This window comes from Fusarium odoratissimum (genome assembly GCF_000260195.1).
Source record: "Fusarium odoratissimum NRRL 54006 unplaced genomic scaffold supercont1.9, whole genome shotgun sequence".
NCBI lineage: Eukaryota > Fungi > Ascomycota > Sordariomycetes > Hypocreales > Nectriaceae > Fusarium > Fusarium odoratissimum.
The window spans coordinates 1,295,312-1,315,911 of record NW_022158695.1 but is presented as its reverse complement, the minus strand read 5'-3'; the positions used below and the strand labels follow the sequence as shown (position 1 = coordinate 1,315,911).

Below are 20,600 nucleotides of genomic sequence, written 5' to 3'. Positions count from 1 at the left end.
CAATGATGGGCTCAAGGGTAACTAATGCTCTTGAGACGCGATTGAATCGCGGCGACTCTGATACTCATTCAACTGAGGTTAGTTAATCAAGATGGCACAATCTGAAGTGGATAAAGTCACGCAAGATCTTGAAAAGATGGATTTCCACCACCCATATACACCTTATGATGTTCAAGAGCAGTTCATGAAGGCTGTTTACAATGTTTTGGAGACTGGTAATGGGCAAGTTGGCATTTTGGAGAGCCCGACTGGTACAGTGAGTCCACCTGAAGCAAAAGAGATACTGTTATCTCGTCTTGATGATATCTAGTCCCTTAAAAGGCCACCATTTGCCTTAGAGATACTAACATCGAATAGGGGAAGTCACTTTCACTGATCTGCGCCTCACTAACATGGCTTCGCAACCACAAATCGAATCAATTCGAAGCATCAATCCAAGAATCCGCAGAAGCTTACAAAGACGAACCATCATGGCTCGTTGAGCAACTTCTCCGTCGCAAGCGCGAAGAACTCGTCACTCGCTGGGAAGAGCGAGAGAAGCGTCTTGAGACCCTTCGCCTTAGGGAAAGGGCACAAGAAGAACGCGCCCGTAAGCGTCGGCGAGTAGAGGACTACGTACCCAGTAAATCGCGCGTAGAAGATGAAGATGCCGAGTGGTTGCTTGATGATCCTGATGATCGCGATGCTGGGCCTCAAGATGCCCTGTCCGGATTGAGTAAGGAGACGAGAGAAGTTCTTGCAAGCATTGGTCTGGGAGGGGCGAAGAAGCCTGAAGAGGAAGATGATCTTTTGGAGGAGGAAATCAAGGTGCGAATGTCTTTGATGAACCGTAAAGTACGAGTAGTAACATTAATAGATCTATTACACCTCAAGAACACATTCTCAACTTTCGCAGTTCATCACCGAACTTCGTCGCCCCTCATTTCCTCCTTCACTGCCAACGTCACTCGCCAAGAGCGAAGAGACGAAGACAGAAGCAGTAAAGCTTCTACCATTATCATCTCGACAGAGATTATGCATCAATCCCACTGTCTCACGCCTTGGGTCCGTACAGGCCATCAACGACCGGTGCTCAGAACTCCAACAGCCAAAGTCAGGACAGAAATGTCCCTTCGTACCCAAAGAAGATCTGCTCTCGCAGACACACCAATTCCGCGACTCGGCTTTGGCCACACTGCCGGATATTGAAGACCTTCATCAACTGGGCAAATCACTGTCTGTTTGTCCCTACTACGCATCGAGAACCGCTCTACCAGGCGCTGAGATCATCACACTTCCATATCCTCTGCTATTACAGAAGAGTGCCAGAGATGCTCTTGGCGTGAAGCTGGAAGGCAGCGTTGTCATTATTGATGAGGCGCATAATATCATGGATGCGGTGGCAAACGTGCACGCAGCTGAGATCAAGTTGAGTGACCTGCGAAGAGGACGAGCCATGTTGGGCGTTTACGTTAAGAAGTTTGGCAAGAAACTCAAAGGTGTCAATCGAGTCAATATTGGGAGAGTGGGAAGGGTCATCGATGGTCTTAGCGAGTGGATGGACCGGGCACTCAAGTTCAAGGTGAGTCTACTACCACTGGTCAAATAGCATCCACTGACGTCCTGCTAGCAAGAACATGGTATCGTGGATCCCAACGACTTAACCCGACCAAAAGGTATTGACCAGATCAACATGTTTGAGCTCATTCAGTACATCCAAGAGTCAAAGCTCGCCTTCAAGATCGAAAGTTACATATCCCATGTCGAGAGCGAGGATACAAACTCTAAAACACCAAGATCAAGTTCACCAGTTCTTCACACCCTAGTATCGTTCCTCATCGCCTTCACAAATCTCAGCTCCGAGGGTCGAATATTCTATCAAAAGATCAAGGGGCTAGCCCCTGATATACAACTTTCTTACTTGCTTTTATCGCCAACCTACGCATTCTCGTCTATAGCATCTAGTGCGAGAGCAGTTGTACTTGCGGGAGGTACAATGTCTCCGTTTGACGATTACAAGGACCACCTGTTCCCTTCACTGGAACCAGAAAAAATCACCACTCTGAGTTGTGGACATGTCATTCCGCCCGAGAATCTCTGTGTCTGGACGCTGGCCTCTTCAAGACCTGGGGCGCCACCCTTTGAGTTCAGCTTCCAGAAGCGAGGCGACACAGAAATGATAACGCAGCTGGGCCTTGCCATTCTGAACCTATGCTCCTTAGTCCCAGATGGTGTCGTTATATTCTTTCCCAGCTATGGATATCTTGATGAAGTGGTAACTGTCTGGCAAAAGAGTCAAGGAAATGCACAGCCAACCTGGGATCGACTGGCATCCCGAAAAGCGCTATTCAAGGAATCAAGAGGTGCATCAAGCGACGAAGTTCTCCAAGAATATTCCGACGCCATCCTCGGCGAGAAGAGCAACGGCAAAGGTGCCCTTCTTCTCAGCGTTGTAGGTGGTAAGATGTCAGAAGGCATCAACTTCTCCGACCATCTCGGTCGATGCGTCATAGTAATCGGATTACCCTACCCCAACATCGCATCACCAGACTGGAAAGCAAAAATCGAGTACATCGAGACAACAACACAGAACAATCTTACGGCGCAAGGCGTAGCGAAAGAAGAAGCTATAGGTAAAGGCAAGCAGACAGCGAGAGACTTTTACGAAAACGCTTGTATGCGGGCAGTTAATCAGAGTATCGGCCGTGCAATCCGGCACCGGGGCGATTATGCGGCGATAGTTCTTGTGGATCGACGATATGGCACGGAGCGAATCCGGGGCAAACTACCGGGGTGGATAAGAGGGGGTTTAGTCAAGGACAGTCACGAGAAGGGCCTCGGAGGTCTGATGGGCGCTGTCGGAGGGTTCTTCCGAGGAAAGAAAAGCAAAAGCCAGGATCAGTAAAAGCGATAATGGTAGGGCTGGGTCTTACTTCCAAGTCTGGGCATAACGAAAGCTTTCAGATCACGAGACAGATTTGAGCTTGTACAAAGATGGGAGCTTGTTTGTGGGTGGAGGTCGAGACCCTTCTTGGCGTGAGGATGGAGAAGGCGAATGGAGGAGAAGAGGCAGATTAGGCTTTGCCGCCACAGAGGCCGTGCTTTCAATGGAGGAAGATCGATGGACGGCGTGTTAGAAGGATGCAGAACATGCGTCGAACATTCGATATCAGGCAGTGACAGGGTTCATATCTAAAAACACCGAGACAGCACCATAGTAATTATCTCATCTACAAAGCTACAATCAACCAACATTTAATACGATAAGAAATATGAACAGGAAAAAAGAGAACATCTATGAAGGCTAGATACGGCAACATCAGGCATTTCCTGTCAAACACGCCTTAACTAAGATGCCCGCGGTAAAAGCTCCATGCGGCGACGTTTATCCCGCAGAATCGCGTTAGCAGTCACACTAACACCGACTGCCATTGGCGAATGAATGAATTCTCGTTGGTTGATGAAAAATACTAGCGACATCTAAGAAAAAAAAAAGGCGGAACCGGGTCCGGGACCGGGGTGACCGATTTATTTGCCCATTGACTCTTATAAGACTCATTCTCCTCATTCTATAGTTTGAGTTATTGAACAACCCAAGGGTATCCTATTGTCTTGTTTCTTTCCGGGAGTCTTGCAATGGCGACAAAAACAGAACAAGCTCCAGAGAGGAGCATGCCTCCTGATGATGATCACAGCGATGTCGAGAGTCTCAAGGCAGCGGCTCTTTTCCACAAAGCTTTGCGCATGGGAAGAGTTGAGGAGAAGGGTATTCAGCCCATTCCCATCGAAGAGCGCACCCTAACACGCTTTTACAACATTTTCACGATCTGGGCGTCTATTAACTCTAATATTCTTGGGTAAGTTAATTCCTAAACCTTGTTACAAGCTCATACTGATGTGTATAGTATCACTTTTGGCATGCTGGGTCCATTGGTGTATGGCCTGAGCTTGAGAGACTCTGCGCTCATTATCCTCTTCTTCTGCCTCTTCTCAACCATCGGGCCTGCTTATCTTGCTACCTTTGGCCCCAAAACGGGAATGAGACAGATGATCCAGGCGAGATATAGTTTTGGTCGATATCTCGTCTCTATTCCTGTTCTTCTCAATCTCGCCACTCTGACTGGCTTCATGGTCATCATCTTTGTCGTCGGCGGACAGTGTCTCTCCGCTGTATCAAGCGGCCACTTGAGCCCTGATGTCGGAATCGTCATCATTGGCATTTTGTCGCTATTTATTTCGTTCTGTGGATTCAAGGTTCTGCATTACTACGAGACTTATGCTTTCATCCCTGCTATCATCGCCATCACCATTGCGACAGGATGTGGTGGCTCTGAGCTTTCTAAGCAGGCTCCTCCTGCGGCACCGGCGACTGCAGCAGCAGTTCTCAGCTTTGGAATGATTGTTGCGAGTTACATGATTCCTTGGGCAGCCATTGCTAGCGATCTTACGACATATTTCGATCCCAAGGTCCCCTCGTGGCGCGTCTTTGCGTACAGTTACCTCGGCCTCGTCACACCCACCATTCTCCTCATGGTTCTTGGAGCTGCCATCGCTGGGGCTCTTCCAAATGTGCCCGAGTGGTCAGAAGCATATGGTGAGACAGCAGTCGGAGGCGTTCTCGCAGCCATGCTTTCTAGCGCCGGTGGCTTTGGAAAGTTCGTGGTTGTTATTCTCTCGCTCACTCTGTTGGGTAACACTGGCGGTACAATGTACGCCATTACACTCAACTTCCAGACTCTTATTCCTGGCTTGATCAAGATTCCCCGCTACGCTTTCGCCATTGTCGTTACCGTCATCGTCATCCCCACTTCTCTAAGAGCCCAGCGCGATTTCTTTGTCAACCTCGAGAACTTTGTCGCTCTTATCGGTTACTGGTCCGCATCCTTCATTGGTATCGTCAGTGTCGAGCATCTTGTTTTCCGAAAGGGTCGTTGGGACTCGTACGATGATGCAATCTGGAATGTTGCTTCTGAGCTGCCCCTTGGTATTGCGGCTATCGCTGCGGGTGTTATCTGCTACGCACTTGTTGTGCCTTGTATGGCGCAGGCTTGGTGGACTGGTCCAATAGCAAAGACGACTGGTGATATTGGCTTTGAGATTGCGTTTGTTATGAGCTCGTTGTTCTACGTACCCTTCCGATGGTTGGAAAAGCGCATGTCGGGGAGGTAATTAGGGTGACAAATACGGTTTCAACACTGGATCGAAGATAATGAGATGGAAGCATAAATAGATGGATTAGAGAAAATATTAGCATAATTGTCATTGCTTGATTGAAACATACTTATATGCTGAAGACTAAAGCTCAATAGCCTTACGCCTTCTTCCTTACAGTCATCATCATTCCATCCCCCGGCCTCCCATCCAACCCAAGCTGCTGAAATGCAATGTCCCCAAACACAAGATCAAAATTGGTATGTTTCGTCCTAGGCTCTTTATTGGGCGCCAATCCCGCACATTCAAACGTATACTTACCCATAGTTATGACGATGACAATCTTGAGTATGTCCATTCCCATATTTTGCCCAGGACATGTCCTTCCATCTCCACCAAATGCTCTAAAGTAACCGGGTTCCGGGGGTGCCTTCTCTGGATCTAGCCATCGTTCTGGCCGAAAGGATGTGCGGGTCTGGATATATGTTTGCGTCGTAGTGGATGGTGTGCGTGCTGGCTGTCATGATGAGGCCATTGGCATTAGGAAGACGGCGGCCATCGTGTGTGGTGATTGTTGTACCTGGAGGTGCCTGCTTTAGATCCGACCCTAGGGGGTAAAGTCTCGGAGATTCCTTGATAACCGCTTCTGTGTAAGGGAGTCTTCGAAACATGCTTGGGTTGTCGAGAAAAGTAACTATAGGAGAGGCCCCAAATTATTCAATGTGTTCTCGGTGCATCTTTTCGACGACATCGGGGGCTTTTGATAGAAGCATAAAAATAAACTAGTGTAATATAGTTAGACAAGCATGTTCCTGGAATAGGGGGGTCAACCTACGCAGAGAGTGCTCGTCGATGTGCTGTGCCCTCCTAATAGCATGGTCTTCAAACTACGGTGGAAGTTAGCTGGTGCCAAGCCATGACGAGCAGCAAAACCTACTTGCTAAAGATCATCTCTTCTTCGGAACTAGAAAGCTCTAAGCGACCATACACACCTCCCTTCCTTTCCTCCAGCATAGCTTCGGCATGCTCACGAATTAAAAGGTCCATGATGCTTCTCGGGTTCTGCCTTGATGGAACGTCTCCTTCCTGAACAATCCGCTCAACAAATTCGTTGACCTTTTGCCTCAGAGATCTGTCAAGCCTGCTAACAATTCGGTGTCTTTTTCACCGCCGCGGGATCTGTACCATTGGGTTATAGGCGATGAGGGGATTTGTCTCTCCTCCTGCAAGGTTCACAAGGTCCCTCAAATCCTTCAAGATTTGACTTCCTACTGCTTGAGAATGCTGTGGTTCTCCGAGCGTAACTATCGAGACTATGCCGAATGCTAGTCTGGCGATGAGTTCCTCCATTCAGAAGACGTCTCCAGTCACGGCTAATTCGTCAAGCTTCTCTTGGAATAGCAGACATTCGTCGACCATGATGCTTGTCATTCCTAGGACACGACCCATCGAGAAAGCCGGGCTAACAGCCGTAGCTATCTTTCTCCATAGCGCCCCGTTGGTTGCTGCCATTGTTCCCTCGCCAAGCATTGGCTTCATGAACACCGCAGTAAGGGGGCGTATAGGAAGAGGTTTCGGAAGTGATGAGTTGCCCATGAGTCTGGGATCAGTAATCACTACCATATCAGGGCCTATAGGCCAGAGATCAAGATAGAATATTTCTTCAAGGTTGTATAAGTGGACTATTTCTGTGTAGAGGAGCTGCGGGTGAGTGTTTGGGGGTATTGATGCTGCGACCTGGCCAAAGACTTTGATATGACCAAAGAGCCGGCTATGGGGAGGCCCTGGCTATAGGGAATTAGTTAAGTCACGCGCATTAGTGAAATGGCGAGGCGAAGTACCAAGTCTCGATAAAACCGGCGGTGGCTGTAGCCACGGTAAATATCACGATAATGAGACAGGCTGCCAGTGCGGTAACCAGAATTGGGCCTGGCATTCGTAAAGGGAGTTCCGTTATGATGTTACTTACAGCCATTTTGATCAAGTTAAGAAGAGAAAAGAAGCCTGTATGAGATAAAGAGCTTCGTCTTGAGGGTCACCACGTCAGTCACGGATACTTTTATACATGGACCCAAAGGGCTTGACTGAGATTGAGTTACACGATCTCAAATAGATTCGGGTCCCGGTGCCCGTCAGCCCTAGAAGCTGAGTGTAATTGATTTACTTGGACATGGGGTTTATGCAAAAGGTTCAATGTGCAGTGCAACGGCGGAACTGTTTCATGGTGTTGATCTGGCGGTCAATCTGTGAGTGAAGATAATGAATGCATTGTTGGCCGAGACATGACACAAAAATTTCCCAATGCACAAAATCTCAGACATGATTCAACTATTGACATGTGCAAGATCATCAGTGTTTCGACGACTACAGTGAATTAATCCGATACAATTTATTCCGATTTTCATCTCATATCCCTCGGTACAAGGGCCTTGAGATCTAATTGGTGTAGCCTCAGTATTACGCACTAATCCAACCATGACATCGTCCCTGTGCCTCAGATTCCCCGCCAAGATTTCAACTTCGCTTGCTAAACACGCCCAAAATGTCTGGAAATCTATGGTCAATCCCTCTCCAAACCACAAACTTCAACATAGTCGTCGCTTTTCTCGGCGGCTTCATATCAATCTTCGGCCTCGTATCCTACCTCCTCAAAGAGAACTACTATCTCTCCGAAGCCCGTACGTTTACCAGACCCTTGCATAAATATCTCTTGGCATTTCTAAAGCGCATTTCCTTTTGCAGTTATCTCTCTCTTGGCAGGCGTTGCATTCGGTCCTCATGGCGCAGACTTTATTCGTCCAAAGGACTACGCTGAGTGCGCTGAGTTTCCAGAGTCGTGCGATTTTGACCTCAATGCTATAACCCTCAACTTCAGCCGTCTTGTTCTCGGTGTGCAGCTTGTCCTTGCAGGCGTGCAGTTGCCGAGTAAATACCTTGTGAGAGAATGGAAGTCACTTAGTTTATTGCTTGGGCCTGGTATGACTTGTATGTGGCTTGCTACGAGTCTACTTGTATGGGCACTTGCAGGACAGCCGCCGTTTTTACATGCCCTTGCTATTGGGGCTTGTGTTACACCCACTGATCCGGTTTTGAGTGCTGTTATTGTTAAGGGAAAGTTTGCGGATCATAATATTCCGCAGGATCTTCAGTATCTCATCACTGCTGAGTCTGGTGCCAATGATGGACTGGGCTATCCGTTTCTGTTCTTGGCCCTCTATCTCATCAAGTTTACAGGTGCTGCAGCTACATCCGGTGGAGCGGCCGATGCTATGGGCTTGTGGTTCGGTATGACCTGGGGTTACACCATCATTCTCAGTGTAATCTACGGCGCTGTGGTGGGATGGGTTGGCAAAGAGCTGCTTCACTTCGCTGAGAAGCATAACTACGTTGATCGCGAAAGCTTTCTCGTCTTCGCCATCGCCCTAGCACTCTTCGTCCTAGGGACATGCGGTATGGTCGGTACAGACGATGTGCTAGCCTGCTTCATCGCTGGTAACACATTCACATGGGACGATTGGTTCCGTCTCGAAACCAAAGACGACTCTCTGCAACCTACAATTGACATGCTGCTCAACGTTACCATATTTCTCTGGTATGGAGCCTACATCCCCTGGAAAGACTTCCACGACAACTCTGTTATTCCTCTATGGCATCTTGTCATCCTGGGGATTTGTGTCCTTGTGCTGAGGCGACTTCCGTGGGTGTTTGGCATGCACAAGTGGATTCATCAGATCGAGGAGGTCAAGCAGGCTGTTTTTGTTGGCTTCTTTGGACCAATTGGTGTTTCGGCAGTGTTCTATCTGTTCATCAGTCTGGAGTTCATTGAAGAGCATCTTAGTGATGAGGATGGGCGGCCGAGGAGCGATGTTAAGAACCTTGGAGACCAAACACGCATCATTGTGTGGTTCCTAACAGTTTGCAGTATCGTAAGTGGCCCCCTCATCCATCAATTGTTATTTATGCTAACAGAATATAGGTCGTTCATGGCTTGAGTATCCCAGTCGGAAAACTGGGCTTCCACGCACCCAGGACATTGAGCCGTGTTGTCAGCGAAAGTCTGAGCGATGCTCCAACAGGTGGACGTCGACGAAATATCCCCTTCATTGGGAGGTATTTCTTTGGACCAGATAAGAAAGACGCTCGTCCGGCTACTGGTCCAATTGTCATTACTGGTGCTCAAAGAATGCGTTCCGAGTTGCCTGTTCATGCTGGCGATGAGACACCTCCAATTAGACGAGAGATACAGTTCGCCGATGAGGTGAGATAAGAGTCGCATGTGAGTTTACTTTATCTGGCATGTAGATTCACATCGGTAGACGGTGTCATACGATAAATAGCGACATATCTCATTAAGCGCATCCCTCTAAATAAGAAAATAAGGCGTATCATATAAAAAGCGACAATCCTTTATCATTTCAGTAACCCTCTCACAGGGTGATGTCCCATCATATCTAAGCCAGGAGCATAGCAGCGCCAACAACAGCGCCGACGACTCCATAAGGTGCCATGGCAGCAGCAGCGTTGGTCTCGTCGGGGTTAGAAGCATCGTTGGTAGCAGAGGCATCATTGTTGTTGTCGTTACTTCCACTGCCTCCATTACCACCGCTGCCACCAGTAGCAGAAGGCTCGTTGGAGTTCTGGGTTCGTGTACCGCCAGCAATGGTGGTGGTCAACTGAGAAGCATCTGTAGGTCGAGTCGCGTCGACCGAGACGCCAGAGACGGCAGCTGAGGCGGCGGATGCGACATAGGTGGTAGATGAGAAACCACAAGTGTACATAAGATCATCAATTTCTACAATAATTAGCACAACTCACACATTTCCACAATCATTCAAGAAAACTTACCCTCCGTGTCATCACGGATATCATCATCGTCGTCATCGTCATCACGGTTGTTTTGAGCATTCTGGTGAATGCAACCGGCGCAGAGAGCAGCGACACGGCTAACGTTGAAAGAGTCGTTGGTGCAGACGCACTGGGCCTCAAGACGGTCTTCTTCACGGTCACGATCACCGCGGAGATCAGTGTCGCATGTCTTGGTGAGTTGAATAATGGGATCACAGATGGTGTCGCATTCTCGTGGGATGTCGTCCCGATCGAGACTGATGTCTGCGCGGGCGAGGTAGAGAAGGGGAGCGAGAGCGAGAGCGATGGTTGAAGTATACATTTTGAATGATTGTATGAGAAGAAGCTCTGTTGGTGTTGTTGAGTTTGAAGTGTGAAGTTGTGAATGAAGCTGTTGATGGTGAGAGAACGAATTGAAGGACAAACCAGGCATTTATACATTCTCATCTCATCTGTCAACTCAGTTTCACAATACATTCATACTTTCTTGGCAACTCTCATTGCATGTCACTTCCCGACGATCCCCTTGGCCAGCCGAAAGCCTCACCTTAATGTCGATTGATCCTTGCCTGCTTCGCCAAGCCACGGCAGTCGTAATGCCTGAGGGGATATGCCAAGCAATAAAATCTGCCCACCAATTGATCGTCTGCACGACTCAGAAGCTTGCTCGTAACTGGCTTCACGATAACTCTCGTCTCCGCTTCTACAGTCTTGGCGGAGCGTCATGGTTAAAGCGTTGGGCTGCTATTTCTCCACTGCCAAATTTCTTGCTTTACTCCAAGTCTGGGGAACTCATTGTGCCAATGCTCTCGGCAAGCTTGTATTGACCTCGTAGCAGTTTGCATATAAATTACAGGATATTGGATCCGTACTAGAGGTATTTGGACTAATTATGCTTATATTTCTCCGGTGTGCAAATATAAGCTTAAACTTTTGGCCCTGCGTCATAAGTGACATACAACCAGGGTCGGCAGTTAACAAAGAAATTCGAGAAAGCAAAAAGATCAACAGATGCACGATGATCAGTGGCTTTTCACCCCAGGCCACGCAATACCCCCTCCACTACCCCAGCTCCCGCAATTTATGCTTGCTTCTGCTGTCGCGTGAGGTCTTTCCTCTCTGAGAAGCACACTGATCGTTTGTGATTCGTCTACGAAGGTTTAAACCCGTGGGTTCACATTGGTTGAAGGCGGACTCAGCTGCCAAGACGATATCACAGCCTCGCTAGCCACGCGTTTCCATTCTATCTTTAAGAGCAAAGTTTGTCTTGGCGATTGATTAGTTTGAGCCCTATCGTGTTTGAGCCTCGTTCAGCGTGGTGATCTTGGGGGTTTTCGTTGGGTTATGAGAATACACCGACTGCGTAACTTGGGAACACAGACCTCTTGGCGGCGTTTTTGGGAAGGTCGTCGTGACGTGGCTCAGTACGCTGTGAAGACGACGCAGAGATGTTTGACACGTTAAACTCTGTATTGCCAAGACTGTTGGTTATCATGGTATGGCAGGCTGAGGACGCTCAGATCGCTCAAGGGCGTGGTGATGAGGCGCAAGACAGATAAGGGAAATGTCGGGATGGAGGAAATCCTCGGGTTCTAGAAAATGGGTCCGGATCGGCTTCTTGTGCTACCTTGAAGTTTATTTATCACTGGGCATGGATCAGAATGTTGATCTATATCCGTTTGTTCACTATCATATTGTCGTCAATTTGACGGGAATGGTTATTGTATGGAGACATGAGAATAATAATCGGGATGTAACATTGAGAATCGCACTTCTTTCCGTCTCCCTCTTCCTTCGAAAGACTTGCACTGATGTCTTATTTCAACGTTGACACGGGTGATCTGCACATCCATGCGGTGAAAATACTCAAGAAGGCGTTGTCTCTAAGCAAGCATCTGAATGCTGGCTCACTGCGCATTATGTTAGCTTGCTGATTATCCCAATCTCATAGCAACTCTCACCTTTGCCAATCTCTCGCACATCAGCACGTCCATCCTCTGGCGTCGTCACATTGTATAAGACCCCAGCTCAAGGAACAGCAGTCTTATCCAACTCGGCCAACACAATAGGCGTGTCCGATTCAAGCCTCTCAAGTGGAATCTTGGTCATCTCCCCCGTCCTAACATACCCCAACTTCTCATACCATCTAATAAGTGCCTTTCTCGTGTGCAACGCATTCAACCCAATCTTGCCAACACCGAAGTCCTTCGTGAGATACTCCTCTCCATATGCAACAAGCTTTCTTCCCAGACCTCCACGCTGCAGTGTTGGGTCGACAGCAAGTAGACACAAACGGCCGTAATCCGGGGCCTTTCTCATAACATTGACGCACCCGATTATAGGGCCATTGGGGGTGTCACTTGCGACCAGGAATTTACTATCATTTGAAGTGATCCTGTCGATAATGACGGATATGTCGATGTTGAATGTTTCAGCTAATTCGGGAGATCCGACCCAGTCGATGTGAGCGTCTGTGAAGCGGAACGCTGCTTCGATGAGTTCCTGAAGGCGAGGAGCATCACCTTCGGTGGCAACGCGAAAGTGCAAGTCAGACATTGTAAGTGATGATTTGTCGATCAGTGCGAAATGTTGTTGTCGGCTTGCTGTGTTTAATTCAACAATATACGCAACTGTTTAAATACCTCACATGGATGCTATGGGAATCACTCAGTCCGCGATCTTTAAATAGGAAGGTCGTCTAAGGGCGTCGGATTGACGCGAAGGAAGCGAAAAACATGTCATGTTAAATGGTCCTCAGTGCCGTTTAAGCGGTCTGTTGCAACCTAGACCGATCACTGACGGATAATAAGGGCGAGCCTTTAAATGAACAGCCCTACAAGGGGAGGGCGCAGGCTGTGTTGAGGTTCGGAGATAGGGCAGCAGACCAATGGGAGAATTTGTATAATTGCCTCAACTACTATCTTTGCGCCAATCGGTCTTTACATTATTTCCATCTTCGTTTGTAAGGCTGTTAGCAGGAAATGCTACATCAGTGGTCAGATTGTTCTTGATCTAAACCGTGGTGAAGCTGCTTACCCGAGACCTGTATCATTGAGATCGGCGTAAGGCACTCACTCTGGCACAAGAGCTATTTATTTCCTGACTATTGTGTTCGCTTTGAAAACCACATATAAATAATTCCTCGTTTCACTCTACTCAATGGCGCTGTGTATTTAATCTCCTAATTCAGCAGAGCTGTAACATTGTGGTCTGGTTGTTATAGGATTCAATGTCAGTTTCTCCCCCAGGACAACCTCCATTACTGTATAGATGAAGGAACAATCGACATAATTGGATTGGTGGTTAGTGAGGTCTTTGTCGGCTTATTTGGAAATATTTGCTTTCCCACTCTCTTTGAATGCTCACTTTGGGTCTTCGCGTCGGGCTTTCGGGCCCATGGGAAATCCCGACAGCTTCACAATATGGCTTCAGCGGGGACGCGCTGCAGCGAACGTGGACATCCCTCACCCTTGGATTCTCACTCCATCACTTCAATCCTAGTTAAGATCAATTGGAATTTCTGCTCATACTAAGTTGAACATGTATAAGAAAATCCGCTTGTCATTGCGAAGAGTTGTCCCATACAAACGAAAGTGCATTGATTCAATTGCTTCAATCCTCAATTGGAGCCATCAAACACCAATGAGTCAGGCCCAATTACACAGCCCAAACTTCATGCAATTGAAACTCGATTCATCGTAATTGTCCTATCGTTGAACAGTAAAAACGGCGATCCCGATAACCCATCTCACACCGTTCGGGTCCACGGGCCCATGGCCATAAGCGCCCGCTGCAAGGAATGCTTTAGCGCAAGTGCCCCCAAAATCCAAGCACACTGTACGCCAACCTCGAGCAATATAAAACACCATCCCTCGTCCTCACTCTACTTCTCTTTCTTCATCAACACCAACGGACTCTCCCACCGTCCGCCCCTCCCTTCTTCCCTCTTTAGCCTAATCGGCCTCTCTGCACTCACAGGGGAGGCCAAGCCCCCTCTAACTTGAATCAATGGCAGTCACAGCAGCATCAGGATCAAAGTGCGCCAGACAACTCGTCATGTCATGGTAGTCTCATCAGTGCCCCAGCGCCAGATTCTGATTTTGGTCTCTTGTGCGACGTTTCTCCTTTCTTGGATCTTCCCCTTCTCGACTTCGACTTCAACTCCCAAGGCGTTTACCAGGGAAATGATGCGACGTGGGATTTTGGTCAGAATATGGGAGAGGGATTGTTTGATCAGATTATGATTTCTGACATGAACGCTCTGGATACGAATACTCAACTCGATGTGGGAGATGGCTTCCTTGCCCAGGCGCAGCCTCTCATCACTGTCGACTCTTCACCACTCGAGCAACCTTCAACATCAAGCACTCCCCACCCTACCACCACCAACAAATCTCCTTCATCATCTATCCCAGGAACATCTACCTTCTCCCTCCACCCATCCCCCTCTTCTTCGTCAGGCTCCTCTCGGAAGCGCAAATCGTCACCGGAAGACGAAGAGTCAGCTGTCACCCTCAAACGCCAACGCAACACCCTCGCAGCTCGCAAGTACCGCCAAAAGCGACTCGATCGCATCTCAGAGCTCGAGGAGGCATTGGCTGCCATGACAAATGAGAGGGATGATATGAGACTTCAACTTGCGAGGAGGGAAGCTGAGGTGGATGCCTTAAGAGAAATGCTAGGGAAGAAGTGATAGGAAAAAACATCGGAAACAGAATGAGATGAGCAGGAAAGGAAACACAACACGAGTTCAGCATCGTTGTTTGGATTCGGGGCTTTGGAAAGACTTCTAGATATGTTACGTGTTAGCGAGGCGCATTTCTAATTATAATGTTTTTTGTTTGTTCAACCATTGAACCATAATTGATGTGAGATGTGATATGTGTCATGAGATGATAATGCCCTGTTAGCAGGCGAGGTCGCGATTGTTGATAGACTTCATTGCCTCTTGACATATAGAGAACTCGGATGAATCTTGTGTCAGCTTACACTCATCTTCATCATTTGTGTCACCACTTACATCAATTGCTTCGTTATGTCAAGTCATCTCAAGCAATTTATACATATTTATTTGACGTTGTTAACCTCCGTAGCATCCGAACGACCCTGGCGTAGAGCTCAAAATCAGTCTATGTATAAGGGCTTGCCATTCCATTACCATCTCTTCCATGAGATGAGTAACAATGAATCACTGACAAGTTGCGATAGAAGCCCAGTGCATCACGAGCATGGAAACACTGTAAAGACCCTGGACGTGAGCGGGAAGTGGGGCAGTTGCGAGGTCCTTTGTTTCGATAAAGGATGAGCCAGAATGAGTCATTTCGCAGATTTCCCTTTTAGGAAAGAGAGATTCTTGCGCTGATCTGAAGCTTATCAGTGTATCAGCGTAACAGCAAATGCAGATTGGACAATTCTGTGAAGTGATAGTCCACAGTATTGTAGTTTAACTCTGCCATATGCCGTCTCAGCGAATTGGGCCAGGGAACGTGGTGTGTTCCCGCCTCAAGATAGCGAGCCACAGACAACTCCTCACGACACGATTTTTTCACCACATGCATAACTCACGATAAGAAACACATCTACAACAAGGAGAAAACAGCCAAGGTGGCCGAGCGGTCTAAGGCGCCAGACTCAAGATCTGATTGGTTGGATCTTATCCTGTTCAGCAGGAAGTATTCTGGTATCGAAAGATGCTTGGGTTCGAATCCCAACCTTGGCAAATACTTTTTGCCAAACGGTCCTTTTTTTGACGTGGAGGGAGACATGCTGGGAGCCTCGCAGTTGACCCAATTGCTTACTGGGAGGGGCTACGTGTGAGATTGCGTTTACAAGTCTTGAGTTACAATAGCTAGAACTCCCATCTTGCGGGCTACATGTTGACGACACTTGGACAGGGTTGCATACAGCTGTACATATTATTGCTACCCCTCGTAAAACATGAATTGCAACTAAACTTGCTACAATCTCTGACGTGAAGGTCGAAATGATGGAAAAGCAAGTGTTAGTAACTCCCCTCTGTCCATAGTAGACCAGTTACTGGTTCACTCAGTCAACAGCTTCTGCCAATTAGACAACCCATTGCTCATCACTCCATTTCCATGTTCCTCTTCTTTTACCCAACTTTTTTCATCGCCTGGGAACTGCAATTATGCCTTGCTTCTCACCGCTACGACGTGAATTACGGAATCATCAGTCTCAATCTGAGCCCTCACCATCACAAGATCACCATCCGGTATGGTGTAGTGGCTAACATTTCGCGCTCTCATAACTTGAGAGATCAGTTCCGCGGAGCCCAGGGTTCGATTCCCTGTACCGGAGAATGTTTACTTTTTCTTTTTTGCTTTTATCTACGATGTTTCGATCGGTGGAACATCATAGGACTGACAGCATGGCTATGAGGAAGGTAAGGTAGGCCGGCCTCCCCAACCTGGCTGGATACGCGGATAATGCTGTAGTGCAGGATGGCTATTGGTATATTGTACACACAAAAGCCGGGCGGGCCGTGTAAAACGCTCCCAGAAAGCAGTATCATGGATGATCAAGGACAAGGAAATGCTTGCCAGCTTTACATCCTACGGATCTGCTCACCCATCTTCCTGCGCCTCGAGTGCCATGGTGATATCTCCTCGGTTGTCTCTTTCGACATTGGCAGACCAAGCTTGACAAGAGTCTCCAGCAACAGAGCTGACCCTTCTCGCCCGTCTTCTCTCCCTATCCAAATTGTTGGTGGCACTCACGGATATCCCATTGACATCCGTCTTTTCCGAGCCCAAGACTACAAGGATGACACCAACCGAGATCATGCCCTCATGTACGATATCATTCTCCTCGACACCTTCTCGTGATCATTGATGTGGGTTTAACCGTATCAAAAGTCCTCCGAATACCTTGGCACATCCATCAATGCCTGACTCGACAAGAACATTACCCAAAACTCACTCTTTCTAGCCGAGTGTTACTCAAGACCTACCTTGATGCTGCTTTTGCGTCTGTTTGTCTCACATTGCCGGAGTAGACAAGTCTACGGACATAATAGACCAAAAAAGGAGAAAAGACCGCCTTCGTTCTTGGACGAATACGTTAGAATGAAACGCCACAACCTGTCACCTTGCTCGCCTCCGTGTTTTGACGGTTCGACAACATCACTGGATGGTTGGCACACTTACACCCTTCTCCAAACTGATCAACATCACCAGCCACAAGTTCCCTCACTGCAACACCAACATTCTCCAACCTTCGCCACAACGTCTCCTCCGCAGTGGAGAGAACACGGCTCGTCACGCGTCCGGCCAGAGGGTCTTTGACCTCACCTCACCGGCCCGTCCCATTCGTCAGTGCTGATACGAGGCCGGGCTTAAGACATGCGCCAGGCAAGAAGGTCATCCGAAGAGGAGCAAGGTATGCCATTGGGTTTTGTCATGAGAGTGTCAGCAAACGAGGCTCTGGGCGCTGTGCTAGTCATGAAGCGCATGACTGGTGCTATCATAGACCTTGGAAGAGCCCGTCAGGCGCTCTAGAGTGTCGGAGTTGATGACAGAAAAGTGCTTTGTCGTGATTCCATAAGAATGGTGTCATATCATGCTTTGAGGGCCGGTATGGTTTTCACGAGTAACATTAGATGATAGAGTGAAGCATGGTTGTAGCGATCCGGTTCCTTCGGGCCCTGCTGTAACCATCAACGTGAACAGGAAGTTGTGTTGCAAATGATGATTTCTTGCAGAAACTAGACGTAGTGGCCGTTGCGATCGTCCTCAGGGTCTCTGCAGCAGGGAATACAGACGATGAAATGTCACAACGCCGGAGACTTTTGACCGGACTGTGTACTCCTGTTGCCAAGTTCATCAGGATTCAAAACAATTCAGGCTTGGCGATACAGACGCAACGCGTCCGAGGGGGCGATAAACACCAAAGAGTCGTGATCATGGTGGGGGAGCAAGACTGATGACGCCGCCGGGATTGAGTCGGATGATGTGGGGCAGGGATCATGAGGCTTCTCAAGATGCTACTATGTTGCCCATGTCAAAGAAGAGTCGATCTCATCGAATGTGAGGGTGTAGTGACCAGGAATCTCCTGGTCTGAATGGGAGTGGTTGGGCGATCGAGAAAGCGAGTGCACGGGGACGGGTGGTGTACATTGAGTGGGTGTCATTCTGCTTAGCGCAACACTTGCCGAGCGCTTATTTCGGATCATGAATGAAAGGCTGTAAGAAGTTGACGTCTCGTGGTGTTGGTGTTTAGCGGTGACTCAAGGAGAGACAAAAGCCAGACAGACAAGGTGAACCCAGCTTTGCGGAGAGAGGGGCGGGAACAAGCAGCGTACATTAGAACATTCGACAGGGACGCCACTTATGCGATGCGAAAGGCTGAAGGTGCCAAATCTGGGGGCGCCAGCCAAGCCACCAGAGAGTCAATAATCTTTCAGGTGCAACAGCCAATACATTTGTCCAAGCCTGTCGTGTATGATGGACTTGACCAACTGCACAGAGGCTGTGAGTCTGAAGATCAAAGAAGAGGCAAATTTCCATATCATGACCCTGGTCTAAAACGTCAGTGCTTCTCGGCAGTTGATAACCACGAGAGACAAACATACGGGGTGTTTCGCGAAACCAAAAGCATCGATAGGATAAAAGATGGGTGTAGGGGGAATGCGGGAGGAGCGAATCAAGAAAGGCGCCTTGATGAGGATGCTACAGCATGTAAGAAAACTTAGGACCTCGATCATAAGTGACAGAAATACTGGAGCAAGTCTCGGATAATGAGGACAAACTTGGGAGACTCTTTGACTAGTTATTTCCGCACCCTCATTGAAGGTCTCAAGTATTTGTCCACTCTTTGAGGAGGGTCTTGATTGTGGTGGTGGTGTTGATGATCACCCGCCTGAGACAACCAAGGCTGATGGCTTGACCAAGGACATCTCGCCCGGTCGTGGCGCAGTAGAAAGTAGTCTCAAAAGTTGGAGAAGGTTGCTCTCCTTTTCTGATCAATAATCGGGTACAGGTTCCTTGATTATAGAGGTCTAGAAACTGATCCCGAGACAGATGAAGCTCAAGCTTACTGGTTGAGATCTGCAAGGTCGAAACTCAAAGAATCCAATACAAGGCTGTTCCCATGCACAATCACCTGCGAACGCCTGCAAAACATAAGCATCCAGAGACGAATCAGCTAAATTCAGCACTGTATAATCAGAGCTGAAGAGGCAAGGATGTGTGATGCGATGGGGCAGTCAATTGGTCTGAGTGAACGCAGCTGCCACTGAAGAGCATGTACGTTGGGCAGACATAGCCAGCCATCCTGACCTGCGGAAGCTACCCGTACGACGCATCTGGAGACTAGTGATAGCTACCAAGGCCTACAGCAGGGAGGTGCCATAGTTGCCGGAGAGGATGCGCGGAGACAGCGGCATCGCGGGATATTTGAACATAGTGGAGATGGACAAGGCTCGGGATGGAACGAAACGAGCCGGAGGATGAGAAGACAGAAAGAACAAAAAAGGTGCGGCTGTATCAGGGAGGTGTGGATAGACCGGAGATAGCATACGCGGTGAGTCGGTAATGAGAGGTCATGTGGGAAAAGTGGTGATGATAAACAACGACACTCCAAGCCTCGCTAGATCCGGCTTTGCCCGGGCGATGACGATAAGTGTATCATTCTTTCAAAATAGCCTGAATGACACTGAGACAAGCATAGAACAGAGCATCTCGGTTATGCGCGTTGTATCGTAAACAACGTCAGGCCTCATCGTGAATGTCTGATAATTGATATAAATGGAGTTTTGAAGTTGAGGTGCCTACACACCAAACTGCACGGCTATTTCTGGATCAGAGACCCACCGACTCGACGCTCGGACCGTCACCTACCCCTCCTTGATCCCCTGACAATCGCCCAGGCCAGTGTACTTACAGTGGATGTCTTATAAAGACGCTGGAAACAGTTGATTGTGTTCCACTAGAACGGCGCCCTAAGATCACGTCTTCCCGATATGTCGTGGGCTGGGCTGGACACTGCAGGAGATACATACATGCAGATGTGATTGTGTAACTCGATAATATCCAACTTGATATCCTCTTGCATTTTGTCCTACCCAAGGGATGAAGTTATCACATCCCACGCAACAGGGCTTGTGCATGGAGAATGTCGTCAATGACTTACAAACAATGCATTGGGGTAGCACCGATAGCCCAGAGGAGAAGGACATGAATGCAATGATTCCACAAATCGAAGGTAGCCGTCTTAACACGGAGATATATAACATGTTCCTGTGATACGAATCTTCTGCTGTGCGAGGTTGATGTCACAAAACAAGTCACTTCCCCAAATGCACCGTCCAAGATGGAATTCAAGGGCAGAAACAACACAACAGAGTCGGTACATTGATATTATCTGGTAGGCGGCAAGCTGCGCAAGCGTAAACGCGTTACAATCCCAATCGAGTCCGCCTCGACTTGTTCTGGGCTGAGGCACTGACGCCAAAGGATTGTCGATGGGGAGAGACCCTGGTACGACTCTCTGTGGGTGCATCCTGGGCGCACATGGGCACGAGGGTCGAGGGTCTGGTCGGCCGAGTTGGGGATAGTCCTCGACTGCCTTGATGTAAAGATGACTATGAACGGTTGGTGGCTTGGGGA

At 48.4% G+C, this 20,600-nt stretch overlaps 9 protein-coding genes and 2 non-coding genes across 13 annotated transcripts; 7 read left to right on the top strand and 4 right to left on the bottom strand.

Moving 5' to 3' along the window:
* Positions 1-10: 10 nt before the first annotated feature.
* FOIG_06856 (chromosome transmission fidelity protein 1) lies at positions 11-3,389 on the top strand. 2 transcript variants are annotated; one of them, XM_031206081.1, is made up of 4 exons: positions 11-256; positions 358-807; positions 857-1,561; positions 1,610-3,389. In XM_031206081.1, exons 1-4 carry the CDS (start codon positions 92-94, stop codon positions 2,882-2,884), a joined length of 2,595 nt encoding a protein of 864 aa, XP_031064805.1. In that variant the 5' UTR covers positions 11-91; the 3' UTR covers positions 2,885-3,389. The 2 variants fall into 2 exon arrangements, with proteins under 2 accessions (XP_031064805.1, XP_031064806.1); XM_031206082.1 differs by lacking the exon at positions 11-256 and having other exon boundaries at positions 740-807; positions 874-1,561.
* Positions 3,390-3,475: 86 nt separating this feature from the next.
* FOIG_06855 (uncharacterized protein) lies at positions 3,476-5,380 on the top strand. The gene is made up of 2 exons (XM_031206080.1): positions 3,476-3,836; positions 3,885-5,380. The coding sequence occupies exons 1-2, from the start codon at positions 3,616-3,618 to the stop codon at positions 5,146-5,148; spliced, it is 1,485 nt and encodes a 494-aa protein (XP_031064804.1). The 5' UTR covers positions 3,476-3,615; the 3' UTR covers positions 5,149-5,380.
* A 154-nt stretch (positions 5,381-5,534) lies between these two features.
* FOIG_06854 (uncharacterized protein) lies at positions 5,535-6,177 on the bottom strand (the record flags this gene model as incomplete). The annotated part of the gene is made up of 3 exons (XM_031206079.1): positions 5,535-5,776; positions 5,966-5,997; positions 6,068-6,177. 3 exons carry the CDS (start codon positions 6,175-6,177, stop codon positions 5,535-5,537), a joined length of 384 nt encoding a protein of 127 aa, XP_031064803.1.
* Positions 6,178-6,480: 303 nt separating this feature from the next.
* Positions 6,481-7,105, bottom strand: FOIG_06853 (uncharacterized protein; the record flags this gene model as incomplete). Its single annotated transcript, XM_031206078.1, has 2 exons — positions 6,481-6,918; positions 7,100-7,105. 2 exons carry the CDS (start codon positions 7,103-7,105, stop codon positions 6,481-6,483), a joined length of 444 nt encoding a protein of 147 aa, XP_031064802.1.
* A 507-nt stretch (positions 7,106-7,612) lies between these two features.
* Positions 7,613-9,966, top strand: FOIG_06852 (uncharacterized protein). 2 transcript variants are annotated; one of them, XM_031206076.1, is made up of 3 exons: positions 7,613-7,808; positions 7,873-9,056; positions 9,107-9,966. In XM_031206076.1, exons 1-3 carry the CDS (start codon positions 7,673-7,675, stop codon positions 9,395-9,397), a joined length of 1,611 nt encoding a protein of 536 aa, XP_031064800.1. In that variant the 5' UTR covers positions 7,613-7,672; the 3' UTR covers positions 9,398-9,966. The 2 variants fall into 2 exon arrangements, with proteins under 2 accessions (XP_031064800.1, XP_031064801.1); XM_031206077.1 differs by lacking the exon at positions 7,613-7,808 and having other exon boundaries at positions 7,814-9,056.
* Positions 8,316-10,594, bottom strand: FOIG_06851 (uncharacterized protein). The gene is made up of 2 exons (XM_031206075.1): positions 9,976-10,594; positions 8,316-9,922 (listed from the first exon to the last, which is right to left on the bottom strand). Exons 1-2 carry the CDS (start codon positions 10,406-10,408, stop codon positions 9,582-9,584), a joined length of 774 nt encoding a protein of 257 aa, XP_031064799.1. The 5' UTR covers positions 10,409-10,594; the 3' UTR covers positions 8,316-9,581.
* Positions 10,595-11,567: 973 nt separating this feature from the next.
* On the bottom strand, positions 11,568-12,772 carry FOIG_06850 (uncharacterized protein). Its single transcript, XM_031206074.1, has 2 exons — positions 11,937-12,772; positions 11,568-11,885 (listed from the first exon to the last, which is right to left on the bottom strand). Exon 1 carries the CDS (start codon positions 12,529-12,531, stop codon positions 12,004-12,006), a length of 528 nt encoding a protein of 175 aa, XP_031064798.1. The 5' UTR covers positions 12,532-12,772; the 3' UTR covers positions 11,568-11,885; positions 11,937-12,003.
* Positions 12,773-13,810: 1,038 nt separating this feature from the next.
* Positions 13,811-14,850, top strand: FOIG_06849 (uncharacterized protein). Its single transcript, XM_031206073.1, has one exon. The coding sequence runs from the start codon at positions 14,189-14,191 to the stop codon at positions 14,666-14,668; it is 480 nt and encodes a 159-aa protein (XP_031064797.1). The 5' UTR covers positions 13,811-14,188; the 3' UTR covers positions 14,669-14,850.
* Positions 14,851-15,573: 723 nt separating this feature from the next.
* Positions 15,574-15,694, top strand: FOIG_06848. The gene has a single exon. It is a non-coding gene; the product is annotated as a tRNA-Leu (tRNA).
* A 509-nt stretch (positions 15,695-16,203) lies between these two features.
* On the top strand, positions 16,204-16,293 carry FOIG_06847. Its single transcript has one exon. It is a non-coding gene; the product is annotated as a tRNA-Glu (tRNA).
* On the top strand, positions 16,238-19,732 carry FOIG_06846 (uncharacterized protein). Its single transcript, XM_031206072.1, has one exon. It carries the CDS (start codon positions 16,437-16,439, stop codon positions 16,818-16,820), a length of 384 nt encoding a protein of 127 aa, XP_031064796.1. The 5' UTR covers positions 16,238-16,436; the 3' UTR covers positions 16,821-19,732.
* The last annotated feature ends 868 nt before the right edge of the window (positions 19,733-20,600 follow it).